A 16,382-nucleotide genomic window follows, 5' to 3' on the forward strand; every position below is an offset into this window, starting at 1 on the left:
CTGCCATTGATGATGATGTGGGAATCAAAATCTTGAAGAGCAGCATGTCATTGCGTGGCTTCGTCCTGTATTCACTCCCTCTGGACGACTCCAGGAGTGGAGGTGGCAGAGAAAGCAGCCAACACACCTGGCTAGTTGGGGGGGCCACTGCAGCCAATGCTGTGGCCAGCGTGAGAGGCAGGGTGGATGTCAGGGCCTGACGGGGAGTCAGAGAAAGGCCTTGTATCACTCTTCCTCTTTTCTCTTTCTCTCCCAAAGAAAGCACGAATGTACCAGAGACTGCAGTGGAGACAGAGGAAGGGCTGGAGAACTTCTCAGGCGGGTCTCCACAGAATATTTCCTTCCTGAGTGAACTGGCTGCAAGTGAGTATGCGTCAAGAAAATGGGCAAAGAATATCCATGGCAAAGAATAGCCATGGCAGATTTCTGCTTCACTTCTTAGCACCAGAGCCAGTTTGGTGTAGTGGTTAAGCATGCGGACTCTTATCTGGGAGAACCAGGTTTGATTTCCCCACTCCTCAACATGCACCTGCTGGAATGGCCTTGGTTCAGCCATAGCTCTGGCAGAGGTTGTCCTTGAAAGGGCAGCTTCTGTCAGAGCTCTCTCAGCCCCACCCACCTCACAGGTTGCCTATTGTGGGGGAGGAAGAAAAAGGAGATTGTAAGCCTCACTGAGTCTCTGATTCAGAGAGAAGGGCAGGGTATAAATCTGCAGTCGTCGTCGTCTTCTCTTGGTTGGGTAGAATGATAAAGCCTTCTGGGTAAGGAGGGAGGCCTTTTGGGATCTGAGTTCTTGGGAATTCTTCCTTGGGCAGAGGTCAGATTTGACTCTTTTCGTCCCTTTGGGGCTAGACTGACCTTAAATATAAGACATTCCAGGGAAAGGTGAGGTATTCATGTAAGAACAGCTTTGCTGGATGAGTCAGATGCCCTTCGACCTTTTCCTACCATGGTCAGTTGCATGCCTCCAGATCTCCCATCCCTTCCCCAATTACTGGTATTCCTACATGAGTTCCCTTCGAACTGTGGGGTTCACTTGGCAAGACCCTACTCTAACAGACATGTGGTGTCAGAGTCTGAAAACCAGGTCCTCTTCTCTCTCATCCCACCTGGAAGGAAACTTTCTGCACAGTGGCAGGACTAGAAATTATGATCGCCTTTTGTATTTCAGCATCAGATGACCTGCGCGGCAAGGCAAAGGGGAAGTAAGAACCTGAAGGGTTACTGTATAGTAAGGGCCAAAAATTAAAAGCAGAATCTAAAATAAAATCATAACCAAAAATGCTTGTATTTAGTACAGAAAGTTGAAAGCGTTTATGGCAGGGGTGTCAAACATGCAGTTCGGGGGCCGAATCAGGCCCCCGGAGGGGTTCCTATCAGGCCCCCAAGCAACTGGCTGTCATCTGCTTCCTTCTCTCTATATCTTGCTTTGTTCTGCTTAACAGCTTGCTTTGCAAGGCTTGCTCAATCGCACAGGAGCTACAGAGCAAAACCTCCCTTTTCTTCATTGGCTGAGGCTCCTCCCTTGAGAAGGAATAGCTTGCTTTGCCAGGCCCTCTCAATCGCACAGCAGAGCTACTGCTTCTCTTCCTTCTATTGGCTGAGGCTCCTCCCCCCAGTCCCCTGGGAATGGAAGGAAAGAGCCACAGCGTCCTTTGCCCAGTTCCCTGGATCTCAAGGGAGAAATACAAAGAAAGCATCTTTAAGACCAACGAGTGCTAATGTTTTAAGCATGTTTTAAGTTGTTTTTTTTAAATGTGTATTTGTGTTTTTTATAAAATTTATATCTCTGCTACCTAATCTTAAATAGATCCGGGAAATTACAGGCCAGTCAGTCTGACTTCAATACCGGGAAAGTTGGTAGAAACCATTATCAAGGACAGCATGAGTAGGCACATTGATGAACATGAGTTATTGAGGAAGACTCAGCATGGGTTCTGTAAGGGAAGATCTTGCCTCACTAACCTGTTACATTTCTTTGAGGGGGTGAACAAACATGTGGACAAAGGAGACCAAATAGATGTTGTTTACCTTGACTTCCAGAAAGCTTTTGATAAAGTTCCTCATCAAAGGCTCCTTAGAAAGCTTGAGAGTCATGGAGTAAAAGGACAGGTCCTCTTGTGGATCAAAAACTGGCTAATGAATAGGAAGCAGAGAGTGAGTATAAATGGGCAGTCTTCACAGTGGAGGACGGTAAGCAGTGGGGTGCCGTAGGGCTCAGTACTGGGTCCCATGCTCTTTAACTCGTTCATTAATGATTTGGACTTGGGAGTAAGCAGTGAAGTGGCCAAGTTTGCGGATGACACTAAATTGTTCAGGGTGGTGAGAGGGTGAGGCTGGGTGAGTGGGCATCAATGTGGCAGATGAGGTTCGTGTGGCCAAGTGCAAAGTAATGCACATTGGGGCCAAGAATCCCAGCTACAAAATACAAGTTGATGGGGTGTGAACTGGCAGAGACTGACCAAGAGAGAGATCTTGGAGTAGTGGTAGATAACTCACTGAAAATGTCGAGACAGTGTGCGATTGCAGTAAAAAAGGCCAACGCCATGCTGGGAATTATTAGGAAGGGAATCGAAAACAAATCAGCCAGTATCATAATGCCCCTGCATAAATTGATGGTGTGGTCTAATTTGGAATACTGTGTACAATTCTGGTCACCGCACCTCAAAAAGAATATTATAGCATTGGAAAAAATGCAGAAAAGGGCAACTAGAATGTTTAAAGGTTTGGAACACTTTCCCTATGAAGAAAGATTAAAACGCTTGGGGCTCTTTAGCTTGGAGAAACGTCGACTGCAGGGAGACATGATAGAGGTTTACAAGATTATGCCTGGGATGGAGAAAGTAGAGAAAGAAGTACTTTTCTCCCTTTCTCACAATACAAGAACTCGTGGGCATTTGATGAAATTGCTGAGCAGTCAGGTTAAAACGGATAAAAGGAAGTACTTCTTCACCCAAAGGGTGATTAACATGTGGAATTCACTGCCACAGGAGGAATTCACTGCCACAGGAGGTGGCGGCGGCTACAACCATAGCCAGCTTTAAGAGGGGATATATATATATATATCTGTGTGTGTGTGTGTATATGCACACACACATATATTGGCCACTGTGTGACACAGAGTATTGGACTGGATGGGCCATTGGCCTGATCCAACATGGCTTCTCTTATGTTCTTATGTCCACAAATGGCCCAACCAGACATGGCCCGGCCCAACAAGGTTTCATTTGTGTCAGATCCAGCCCTCATAACAAATGAGTTCAACACCCCTAGTTTAGGGGCACAGCCTCCTTACCTCGTTAACTCATATAACAGCAATGGGAAACCACTCGACCTGATGCATTTCAACCAAATATGGTTTTCTTCAGAGGTCAAACAAATATATACACATATAAGCTCATATTACAAAATACAATGACGCAATCAGGGCTGGCACGGCCACTAGGCAAACTAGGCGGTTGCCTAGGCCGCCGGGGGGGTGGGGGCACCAAATTGGGCTCTCCTCCCCCTCCTGGTGCCCCAGGCAAGCACCTAGTTTGCCTGTCTTCTCTGCCTGCCGGCCACGGCCGCCATCTGCCACCACTGCTGCCACCGCCTGTTCCCTTCCCTTCGCCTCCACCCCCCCCCACACTGCCACCCACCCCGCTGCTGCTGGGATCATAACACGCCGCGTGGCGAGGGTGGCGGCATCCCCTTCCCCTCTTCCCTTCCCCGCGCAGGGTGGGGAGCAAAGGGAAGGGGGTGCGGCCGCCACCTCACCACGCAGCGCCGTGGGGGGTGCAGGGCAGCGGTGGCAGGGCCAAGGGGGTGCCTGCCTGGAGTGCCACACACCCTTGGGCTGGCGCTGGAAGCAATAGATCAATGATGGGCCAAAAAGACACTGGCTCTGCCCCAGCACTGACTTTGATTAATTCTTGACCATTTTGGTGAGGCATATGATAAGACACATGATGCTACACGTATGCCTTTGACCAGGACACAAGGCTGTATTATAAGAGGCCTCAATTACATCTCTTAGCCTTGGTCGCTTTATTAAACTACTTTCTTTTTGGTCCAGCGTTGATTTATTGATTAATTGTATTTTGTAATATGAGCCTGTACGTGTCGAAACGCGTCAGGTCAAAGTAAGCAGGCTAATGATGGGTCCCTAAATGCTTTTAACATTCTGTAATAAAACATGTATTTTTGGTTATGGTTTTATTTTAGATTCTGCTTTTAATTTCTGGCCCTTACTGTACATTAACCTTTCAGGTTCTTAATTCCAGTTTTTAGGTAGTTAGAATATAGAAAAAAGCTCTGCTAGAGGGGCTGACCAAGGAGAAGTGGTGACCAGTGGCTCAAGAGATAGAATGCACATTCATTAATCATTAGTTCCTGATTGGTGGCTTGGGTCCTTGTGTGACTGGACCTCTTACTTTATTCCAGCAGGAGATGTTGAGGAGTCAGTTGGAGAATTTCAGGGGTTCTCACGGGAAAAAGCCCAGAATAAACAGGCCAAAGGAAACTACTGGAATAGAAGTGGACCACAGAGTCAAGAAGGAAGCCGTACATTGAAGACACGGGTTAACTCTATTCCTCACCAAGGAGGGGGCTTCCATGAAATTCTAGTCCGCAACCATCTCCAATGGACTCATTCGGAAGTGAAGCTACTTATCCGCTTCAAGAGTGGAATGACATTCTCCAATGGAAGAAAGGGGGATGTATGTTTTCAGAACCGCATTATAATGAAGGCATGTAAATGTTGTTACTGTAAAAAGTCCTTCAGATACAGATCTCAGCTCCTTGTACATCAAAGAATACATATGCCACAGAAGCTTTTTGAATGTTTGGAGTGTGGAAAGAGATTCAGTAAGAGTTGCCATCTTCAACAACATCAAAGAATCCACACAGGGGAGAAACGTTTTGAATGCTCAGAGTGTGGAAAGAGATTCAATCAGAGTGGCCATCTTCAACAGCATCAAAGAACTCACACAGGGGAGAAACCTTTTGAATGCTCAGAGTGTGGAAAGAAATTCAGTCAGAGTGGCACTCTTCAACAGCATCAAAGAACCCACACAGGGGAGAAACGTTTTGAATGCTCAGACTGTGGAAAAAGATTCAGTCAATATGGTACTCTTCAACAGCATCAAAGAACCCACACAGGGGAGAAACCTTTTGAATGCTCAGAGTGTGGAAAGAGATTCAGTCAGAGTGGCCATCTTCAACAACATCAAAGAATCCACACAGGGGAGAAACCTTTCGAATGCTCAGAGTGTGGAAAGAGATTTTGTCGGAGTGACAGTCTTCAAGAGCATCAAAGAATGCACTCAGGAGAGAAACCTTTTGAATGCTCGGAGTGTGGAAAGAGATTCAGTAGGAATAACCGTCTTCAAGAGCATCAAAGAACCCACAAAGGAAAAAAACCTTTTGAATGCTCGGCATGTAGAAAGAGATTCAGTACCAGTAGCCATCTTCAAAAGCATCGAAGTATTCACACAGGGGAGAAACCTTTTGAATGCTCAGAGTGTGGAAAGACATTCAGAAGGAATAACAGTCTTCAGAAACATCAAAGAACCCACAGAAGGGAGAAACCTTTTGAATGCTCAGAGTGTAGAAAGAGATTCAGTACAAATGGCCATCTTCAACAGCATCAAAGAATCCACACAGAGGAGAAACCTTTTGAATGCTCAAAGTGTGGGAAAAGATTTAGTCAGAGTGACGGTCTTCAAGAGCATCAAAGAACCCACTCAGAGCAGAAACCTTTTGAATGCTCAGAGTGTGGAAAGAGATTCAGTAAGAGTGGCAATCTTCAACAGCATCAAAGAACCCACACAGGGGAGAAACCTTTTGAATGCTCAGAGTGTGGAAAGAGATTCAGTCAATATAGCACTCTTCAACAGCATCAAAGAATCCACAAAGGGGAGAAACCTTTTGAGTGCTCAGAGTGTGGAAAGAGATTCAGTCAGAGTGGCAATCTTCAACAGCATCAAAGAACCCACATAGGGGAGAAACCTTTTGAATGCTCAGAGTGTGGAAAGAGGTTCAGTACGAGTGGCTATCTTCAAAAGCATCAAAGAATCCACACAGGAGAGAAACCTTTTAAATGCTCAGAGTGCGGAAAGAGATTCAGCGTGAGTTCCAGTCTCCAAAAGCATCAAAGAATCCACACAGGGGAGAAACCTTTTGAATGCTCAGAGTGTGGAAAGAGATTCAGTCAGAGTGGCAATCTTCAACAGCATCAAAGAATCCACACAGGAGAGAAACGTTTTGAATGCTCCGAGTGCGGAAAGAGATTCAGCGTGAGTTCCAGTCTCCAAAAGCATCAAAGAACCCACACAGGGGAGAAACCTTTTGAATGCTCAGAGTGTGGAAAGAGATTCATTCAGAGTGGCAATCTTCAACAGCATCGAAGAACCCACACAGGGGAGAAATGTTTTGAATTCTCAGACTGTGGAAAGAGATTAAGTCAGAATGGCACTCTTCAACAGCATCAAAGAATCCACAAAGGGGAGAAACCTTTTGAATGCTCAGAGTGTGGAAAGAGATTCAGTCAGAATGGCCATCTTCAGCAACATCAAAGAATCCACACAGGGGAAAAACCTTTTGAATGCTCAGAGTGTGGAAAGAGATTTAGTCGGAGTGACAGTCTTCAAGAACATCAAAGAATGCACTCAGGAGAGAAACCTTTTGAATGCTCGGAGTGTGGAAAAAGATTCAGTAGGAATAACCATCTTCAAGAGCATCAAAGAACACACAAAGGAGAAAAACCTTTTGAATGCTCGGCTTGTAGAAAGAGATTCAGTACTAGTAGCCATCTTCAAAAGCATCAAAGTATTCACACAGGGGAGAAACCTTTCGAATGCTCGGAGTGTGGAAAGACATTCAGAAGGAATAACAATCTTCAGAATCATCAAAGAACCCACAGAAGGGAGAAACCTTTTGAATGCTCAGAGTGTAGAAAGAGATTCAGTACAAATGGCCATCTTCGAGAGCATCAAAGAATCCACACAGGAGAGAAACCTTTTGACTGCTCAGAGTGTGGAAAGAGATTCAGTCAGACGGGCCATCTTCAACAGCATCAAAGAATCCACACAGCAGAGAAACCTTTTGAATGCTCAGTGTGTGGGAAAAGTTTTAGTCGGAGTGACAGTCTTCAAGAGCATCAAAGAATCCACACAGGGGAGAAACCTTTTGAATGCTCAGAGTGTGGAAAGAGATTCAGTAAGAGTGGCAATCTTCAACAGCATCAAAGAACCCACACAGGGGAGAAACCTTTTGAATGCTCAGAGTGTGGAAAGAGATTCAGTCAATATGGCACTCTTCAACAGCATCAAAGAATCCACAAAGGGGAGAAACCTTTTGAATGCTCAGAGTGTGGAAAGAGATTCAGTAGGAACAACAATCTTCAAGTGCATCAAAGAACCCACAGAGGGGAGAAATTTTTTGAATGCTTTGAATGTAGAAAGAGATTCAGTACGAGTGGCTATCTTCAAAAGCATCAAAGAATCCACACAGGAGAGAAACCTTTTGAATGCTCAGAGTGCGGAAAGAGATTTACTCTGAGTTCCAGTCTTCAAAACCATCAGAGAATCCACACAGGGGAGAAACCTTTTGAATGCTCAGAATGTGGAAAGAGATTCAGTGCGAATTCCAGTCTTCAAGAACATAAGAGAACACACACAGGAGAGAAACCTTTTGAATGCTCAGAGTGTGGAAAGAGATTCAGTAGGAATAACAATCTTCAACAGCATCAAAGAACCCACAAAGGGGAGATACGTTTTGACTGCTCATAGTTTAGAAAGAGATTCAGTACGAGTGGTCATCTTCAAAAGCATCAAAGAATCCACACAGGAGAGAAACCTTTCGATTCTTAGACTGTGGAAAGAGATTCCGTGTGAGTTCCAGTCTTCAAGAACATAAAAGAACCCCCAATAGAGAAACCTTTTGAATACTCAAGGTATGGAAAGAGATTTAATCAGAATGGCACTCTTAAACAGCATCAAAGAATCTTCACAAGAGAGAAACCTTTTGAATGCTCAGTGTGTTGAAAGAGATTCAGAATGGCACTCTTCAACAGTATCAAAAAATCCACAGAGGGAAGAGATCTTTTAAACGCTCTGATTGTGGAAAATGATTTGTTTTGAATTCCAGTCTCCAAAAGCATCAAAAGAACCCACACAGGGGGGAAACTTTTTAATTGCTCTGAGTGTGAAAAGCGATTCATTCAGAGTGGCAATCTTCAAAAGCAGAGAATCCACAGAAGGTAGAAACTTTTTGACTGCTCAGAGCTGGGACCTAACAGGGTGGAAGAAAGTCATGCACCTCTGTTTTTGTCCTAGCTGACCCAGCTCCTTTCTTTCCACCCTAACATGGCAAAAGGAGAAAATGGTGAAGAGGTAGCTTCTGAAAAACCAAGGAAATTTCCCAACATGACGGGGAATTTTATTTTTTTTATAGTTCATAAACACTCTCTCTTACCACAGTTTCCCAAAACAACCAGACATTCCCGGGATCTAATACATATGAGACCCAGTAACTTTTCAAAAACAATAGATAAGTTTTATTGTACTCCAGTTTTCTCTCAGGGCAGCATGCTTAAGCTACACATAGAAAAGCAAAACAGATAGCACTCTTATAGTATGCTCTTTGAATTAAAACTCTTTATGCATTCAAATATATTTAGAATAATTTCCAGTTTCAGTAGTTAGGCTTACACACTATTTCTTTAGTTAGCAAATTTCATACAGTCTGATACCTGCTAAAATTCTAAGTTTTTTAAAGTTCTAAAAGCTCCCAATTTTCTCGTCTCTATCAGCCCAATCTTTAGTTAAACATCTTTAACCCAGTTTTGGATTAACCTGCCCAGAGATGCCGTTTCGCTCTCTGATGGAGGCAGCAAGCTGGTGGGAAATTTCTGAAGCTTATATAGGTTCTTGCCCTGAGAACTTCTTTTTTTTTGTAAACAAGTTTTTATTAAGTAAAGGGGAAGGAAAAAAAGAAGAAATACAAAAGAAGAAAGAGAAAACTATGCAAATTACAATTATTTCTACTATAAAGAAAAATAGCAAGTTCATTCTACCTGCAAGTCTCCAGGTTTTACCTAAGAATTACCATTAAATTCTACAAACTTTTTGTGACCTTTTGTGCTGTTATACAATTCTATTAGTCTTTTTATTAATCAAATTTATTTGACCTTAATACATACAAAGAGAAAGAAACAAAAAAGCAGACTAATTTTGAAAATAAGGGAAACCAAAGTAAATGAGGAAAATGAGTAGGCAAAGATTGCCTACTAGCTTACTTGCTACCAAAAGGAAAAGAAAATGTCCCCATAACATAACCATCTATGACAATAAAGGCAAGTTTCATAGTTAATAATAAAGAGCAAATATTTAAAACCTTTGTTCTCTAAATTATTATAAATTGACAACAATAAAATATGTGTTTGTAAAAGTTATTCAAAATTATTTTTAAAATTTTGGGGGCAATATATACCCAGATATCATATTGCCTATAAAGAGAGGAGAAAACAAGAAGTCCCCGTCTTATTTACTGCCTAAGGAGAAAACCATACATTCGCTATAACACAGCCTCCGCTAGATTGCTCTAGACTGAAGGAGGGAAAGTCCATAGTTAAAAAAATAGCAAGCAGATCATCCAAATTGTAAAAGTCCAGATTTCCATTCCAAAACAGGGCACCAGTTCCATTTTATTGTACCGATGACAGCCAAATAAAAAAATAAGATTTATAATCCCTTCTTAAAAGCCTTCCAAGTTTTGATCCTCTTATAGCTTGCCATGGACCTATAATTTTTTGTTGAATCCACATATTTTCCCCTTGGATCACTCATCAGTTCTACAGGAAGTGTTAAAGCCAAAACAAAGTCACTCCCCCTTGTGTTAGCCTTGGTAGATGGTTGTTTCAATTTCTCCTTCAGAACTGTGTATGTCACCTCCATTTTGATTTCATTCAGCACATTTTCAGACGCTTATTTTATTCACTTTTCCCGGGTCATTAGAAAGATATTGAACACTTTGCTCCTGTAGATTTTCCATTTCACTGTATTTCACAAAAAACTCTGCTAGAATACCAATTCCCTGTTGTATGGAAGATATGGTAGCCATAAAGTCCTTTTGATCATCCGTTTCAGCTTGCAGCGCCATCTCCCCCACAGTATAGTTCAGTCCAGTAACAAAAACTGGTAAATAGCTCAAAATCCTGTTTGGTGTACATGAGAGCCAATTTGGTGTAGTGGCTAAGTGTGCAGACTCTTATCTGGGAGAACCGGGTTTGATTCCCCACTTCTCCACTTGCACCTGCTGGAATGGCCTTGGGTTAGCCATAGCTCTGGCAGAGGTTGTCCTTGAAAGGGCAGCTGCTATGAGAGCCCTCTCAGCCCCACCCACCTCACAGGGTGTCTGTTGTGGGGGAGGAAGGGAAAGGAGATTGTGAGCCGCTCTGAGACTCTTCTAGAGTGGAGGGCAGCATATAAATCCAATATCTTCATCTACCTCACAGGGTGTCTGTTGTGGGGGAGGAAGGGAAAGGAGATTGTGAGCCGCTCTGAGACTCTTCGAAGTGGAGGGTGGGATATAAATCCAATATCTTCATCTACCTCACAGGGTGTCTGTTGTGGGGGAGGAAGGTAAAGGAGATTGTGAGCCGCTCTGAGACTCTTCGAAGTGGAGGGCGGGATATAAATCCAATATCTTCATCTACCTCACAGGGTGTCTGTTGTGGGGGAGGAAGGTAAAGGAGATTGTGAGCCGCTGAGACTCTTCGGAGTGGAGGGCGGGATATAAATCCAATATCTTCTTCAATCCTGATTAACCAATCGTTCTAAATCTCCACTTAACATATGTTTTTCTCTTACATTCCAGTTAAAATCACTTCAGTCCCGATAAATCATCAGACGAGCTTCTCTCATTTAACATCACATTCAGCCACTATTCAGATTATAATATAATGTACTGATATTCCAGTTAATGCTTATTTGTAAACCAAATCAATTCAAATATTTGTATTCAATGCAATTCACGTTGCTAGAAAGAGTGACAATTTTTGGAAGTTTGTTCTTTTTCGTTTAGAAGCCTCTCTTGTGGCGGGGAGGATCTTTATCCTCCCCCCCCCCTTCTTCTGAACAATCATGTTTGGTTTTTCTATGATAGGAATTCCATTAGTCAGTAATGTTGAAAAGTAGACTTACTTGCAAGGTAGAGTTTCAGTAGCTGAAGTAGAAGAAGAAGAAGATATTGGATTTATATCCCGCCCTCCACTCCGAAGAGTCTCAGAGCGGCTCACAATCTCCTTTACCTTCCTCCCCCACAACAGGCACCCTGTGAGGTAGATGAAGATATTGGATTTATATCCCGCCCTCCACTCCAAAGAGTCTCAGAGCGGCTCACAATCTCCTTTACCTTCCTCCCCCACAACAGGCACCCTGTGAGGTAGATGAAGATATTGGATTTATATCCCGCCCTCCACTCCAAAGAGTCTCAGAGCGGCTCCCAATCTCCTTTCCCTTCCTCGCCCACAACAAACACCCTGTGAGGTGGGTGGGGCTGGAGAGGGCTCTCACAGCAGCTGCCCTTTCAAGGACAACCTCTGCCAGAGTTATGGCTGACCCAAGGCCATTCCAGCAGGTGCAAGTGGAGGAGTGGGGAATCAAACCCGATTCTCCCAGATAAGAGTCCGCACACTTAACCACTACACCAAACTGGCTCTAGAAAAAAGATGCATTAAAGAACTGCTAAGATAGCAAAGTGGACGGACATTCACCTCTTGGATTCATCCTGGCGACCATTGCAGTGGAATGTTGGAGGAACAGGAGGCTCGGGACGGCCGCCACCGTTTTCCCCGGCCCCTGTCAAGCTTCCTACTGTGAGAACCCCAGCCTGGGTCCCCCTAGGGATACCACAGTTGTGGCACCCCTTCAGCCGCCTGATTCGGGGGTCCGCCGGAGGCAAGCTGCGCAGATTGCCACTGATAACAAGGCGCCAAAACCCGGAAGCTCCCCCTGAGAACTTCTCTTTATCTCTGATAGATATCTCTCACCTGGGTCAATCTGACACTTTTCTCACCAGATGCAATGCAGATGGGCTTTCACACTCTGGCTGATGACCATCTATCTTTAGATCTCACGCTGGGCTCAGCTTACTGTCCAATGAGAACTTCTCCTCTTATCTGATTCTTCCCATTTACTAAACCAAAACATCTTTCTTGCCAGGATCGTTTTTTTCACATCTAAGATTGTCCTCAGATAAACTCTCTCTCACTGACCTGAATTCTAAGCTAACTCTACAAGCTTTGGCATCAAGCAAGTTATCATGTGCTTCAGAGCCAGTTTGGTGTAGTGGTTAAGTGTGCGGACTCTTATCTGGGAGAACCAGGTTTGATTCCCCACTCCTCCACTTGCAGCTGCTGGAATGGCCTTGGGTCAGCCATAGCTCTGGCAGAGGTTGTCCTTGAAAGGGCAGCTGCTGGGAGAGCCCTCTCCAGCCCCACCCACCTCACAGGGTGTCTGTTGTGAGGGGAGAAGACATAGGAGATTGTAAGCCGCTCTGAGTCTCTGATTCAGGGAGAAGGGCGGAATATAAATCTCTTCTTCTTCTTCTTCTTCTTCTTCTTCTTCTTCTTCTTCTTCTTCTTCTTCTTCTTCTTCTTCTTCTTCTTCTTCTTCTTCTTCTTCTTCTTCTTCTTCTTCTTCATGACATAGACCCTTCATAGGTGGCTTTCATAAGGGAACCAGCTCTGGTTTTTCCTGCAACATTTGGATAGTGTTTACCCCCATGTTAATGAGATTCCTGGGTTAAGGGCAACCACCTGGCTAAATAGCAACAGCTGGTGCTATCGAAACCTCATTGACAGTGCTCCACCTAGCCAGCCAGGGTCCAGAAAGATCTGGATCCTGGGGGCTAAATTGCATGCCAACTACTATTAGCTAATTGTGTGGCAGCTAGTCAAGGATAAGTAAACTAGGAGTTAACACAATAAGGCATGGCACGTCAGGAGAAGATGAGGAGACGGCAGAATCTCCAGGAGGGAGACAACTTCTGATATAAGAGAGTGCTTCCAGAAGGATGTCGGAGAGAGGCAATTTGTTCCAGTTTACTCCAAGGACCAGGAGCCGTGTTTCTTCGTTTGAAGATCTGTGCAGTTTGCCTTGGAATTCTCCATTCTCTCCCACGAAGCTGTGCAGATGTGAGAATACTCCTCTCAGGAGCAGCCTTTGAGCCATCAAGTACTGTGCCAAGTGTTAGCCTAGGCTAGCCTAGACAGGTTTATTGTTTTTGTGTTACTTGCTTTTTTTGTATACCTGTTCCTGTTCTTTTGATCCCTAAACTATTTCTGTAAATACATTTTGTTTTTATATTTTAATTGGAATCTCTCCTTCCGTCCTTAAGTACTGGCAGGAAGTTTAGCTACTGGATATTACATATTTCACCAAATAAAAGAACCCAGTTACTTAGCTTTTTCATTGTAATCCAGTTTTATCTTTCTGTAGGTTGGTCTGAGGGTGAATTAGGCGACGCTCCAGGACAGGGAAAGGTCCTGTTTCGATATCAGTAGCTGCTGGGGCTCAGATGTGGCAGAAAGTAGCATAGTATTTTGATATAGTGACAGCAGCTGCTTGATATTTTCACACTTTGAGGATTAAAAAGTGTGCCACTTGTGGGAAGGGCGGGATATAAATTCTAAATAAATAAAAAAATAAAAAGAAGTCTAGTGTCCAGATCACGTGAAGTGATGGTGTCGCTTTATTCTGCTCTGGTAAGACCTCACCTGGAGTCTTGTGTTCAGTTTTGGGCACCACGTTTTAAGAAGGATCTAGACAAGCTGGAACGGGTCCAGAGGAGGACGACGAAGATGGTGAGGGGTCTGGAGACCAAGTCCTATGAGGAAAGATTGAAGGAGCTGGGATGTTTAGCCTGGAGAGGAGGCGGCTGAGAGGTGATATGATCACCATCTTCAAGTACTTGAAGGGCTGTCTTCTAGAGGAGGGTGTGGAATTATTTTCTGTGGCCCCGGAAGGCAGGACCAGAACCAATGGGTTGAAATTAAATCAAAAGAGTTTCCGGCTCAACATTAGGAAGAACTTCCTGACCGTTAGAGCGGTTCCTCAGTGGAACAGGCTTCCTCAGGAGGTGGTGGGCTCTCCTTCCTTGGAGGTTTTTAAACAGAGGCTAGATGGCCATCTGACAGCAATGAAGATCCTGTGGATTTAGGATTTAGAGCGGTTCCTCAGTGGAACAGGCTTCCTCGGGAGGTGGTGGGCTCTCCTTCCTTGGAGGTTTTTAAACAGAGGCTAGATGGCCATCTGACAGCAATGCAGATCCTGTGGATTTAGGGGGAGGTGTTTGTGAGTTTCCTGCATTGGGCAGGGGGTTGGACTAGATGACCCTGGAGGTCCTTTCCAACTCTAGGATTCTATGATTCTTCAGGAGGTGGTGGACTCTCCTTCCTTGGAGGTTTTTAAACAGAGGCTGGATGGCCATCTGACAGCAATGAAGATCCTGTGAATTTGGGGTAGGTATTTGTGGGTTTTCTGCATTGGGCAGGGGGTTGGACTAGATGACCCTGGGGGGCCAGCTCTATGATTCTATTAGAAAAAATAGGCTTAGCACTACCTAACATTAATCTATACCACCAAGCAGCTGGTTTGGTTTGAATTGCAGATTGGATCTAAAATCCCAATGATAAGAGTAATAAAACTAGAAGCAGCAGATCTGGATGACAGTTACTTTTGGATTAAGAAACAAATCTGGAAAGATAAAAGTCATATGATGTGAGACAGTCAACTCAATTCATGGGAGTCTATAAGAAGAAGAATTGGCCCTACAATATCACCCGTAATATCAACAATAAATACATATTGTGATAGAAAAGAGATGAAAAATAATGACTTCATAATCTATAATGGAATGATAGATTAATAAGGAGAAATCAAGTCTTGGCCTACAATCAAAGGATCATAGAATCACAGAGTTGGAAGGGATTTCCAGGGTCATCGAGTCCATCCCCTTCACAATACAGGAACTTCACAAATTCCTCCGCCCACACATACCCCCTATGTGCCTTGTTCCATGCTCGGAAGATGGCAAAAAAACCCTCCAGGATCCCTTCCTGCCCTCTTTCTCATGATCTGCCTAAGTTCACAATGTCTGCAGAGGACACCAAGGAAAGACCATAAATATATATATATATATATACTGGAATTATCTGAATATAGAAGACACTGAAAGAATATTTATATTTTCAAATAAACATCTATATAGAGTTGGTGGTTCAAAACACATACAAGAAGAAGACTGCAGATTTCTACCCCGGCCTTTTCTCTGAATCAGAGACTCAGAGCGGCTTACAATCTCCTTTATCTTCTTCCCCCACAACAGACAGACACCCTGTGAGGTGGGTGGGGCTGAGAGGGCTCTCCCAGAAGCTGCCCTTTCAAGGACAGAGTCTCAGAGCGGCCTACAATCTCCTTTCCCTTCCTCCCCCACAACAGACACCCTGTGAGATGGGTGGGGCTGAGAGGGCTCTCACAGCAGCTCCCCTTTCAAGGACAACTTCTAGGAGAGCTATGGCTGACCCAAGGCCATTCCAGCAGCTGCAAGTGGAGGAGTGGGGAATCAAACCCAGTTCTCCTAGATACGAGTCCACGCACTTGGGTCAGCCATAGCTCTGGCAGAGGTTGTCCTTAAAAGGGCAGCTGCTGTGAGAGCCCTCTCCAGCCCCACCCACCTCACAGGGTGTCTGTTGTGGGGAAGATAGAGATTGTGAGCCTCTCTGAGACTGAGTGGAGGGCGGGAGATAAATCCAATATCATCTTTGTCTTCTTAACCACTACACCAAACTGACTCTCAGTTGCTCATGTTATATCATGCATCAACATAGAGAAACAAAATAACATCTCAGTTGCTGAACCCAAGGCTTTTCTTTCTGAGCAGGAACGCACAGGAACACAGTTTCGTCTGGCTTGGGGTCAGGGGGGTGCGGCCTAATATGCAAATGAGTTACTGCTTGGCTTTTTCTACAAAGGCGTCAGTGACAAGGTCGGCACATATATAAATAAACCCAACAGATCAACCTTTGTTGCTTGGATGCAGTAAAAGTGTCCAAAAGTCTTCAATGGTCGTAATTCAAGCAGACAGAAGATCGGAGAGAAATCTACAGACAGACGCCTTTCCTGGGTATCCTTTGACTAATATTGACATTTCCCCCTCTGATATAAATCACTACTTAATTGAGATTAATAATAATTGAGAATGGTTTTATTATCAGTTCCAATATACTTCACATTACAGCTTCTTGGTTCAAGGGGGCTTTGAACAATATGTAAGCATCCTCAGTTAAAACCAAGATGAAAGAAGAATCCCTCCCCGCTCCCCTCTTGGGGACACAT

The 16,382-nt window shown here is 44.2% G+C and overlaps 2 protein-coding genes across 3 annotated transcripts in view; one reads left to right on the forward strand and one right to left on the reverse strand.

Moving 5' to 3' along the window:
• The window catches only part of LOC132589100 (oocyte zinc finger protein XlCOF6-like), a 235,415-nt gene that overhangs the window by 208,246 nt on the left and 10,787 nt on the right, over positions 1–16,382 (reverse strand). The gene's annotated exons all lie outside the window — the stretch shown is intronic.
• LOC132588984 (zinc finger protein 345-like) lies at positions 45–6,692 on the forward strand (the record flags this gene model as incomplete). Its single annotated transcript, XM_060261488.1, has 3 exons — positions 45–102; positions 259–363; positions 4,426–6,692. Coding segments are annotated over exons 1-3 (2,430 nt in total), but the record flags the coding sequence as incomplete, so codon positions are not given.

This window comes from Heteronotia binoei, chromosome 21 (genome assembly GCF_032191835.1).
Source record: "Heteronotia binoei isolate CCM8104 ecotype False Entrance Well chromosome 21, APGP_CSIRO_Hbin_v1, whole genome shotgun sequence".
Lineage (NCBI taxonomy): Eukaryota > Metazoa > Chordata > Lepidosauria > Squamata > Gekkonidae > Heteronotia > Heteronotia binoei.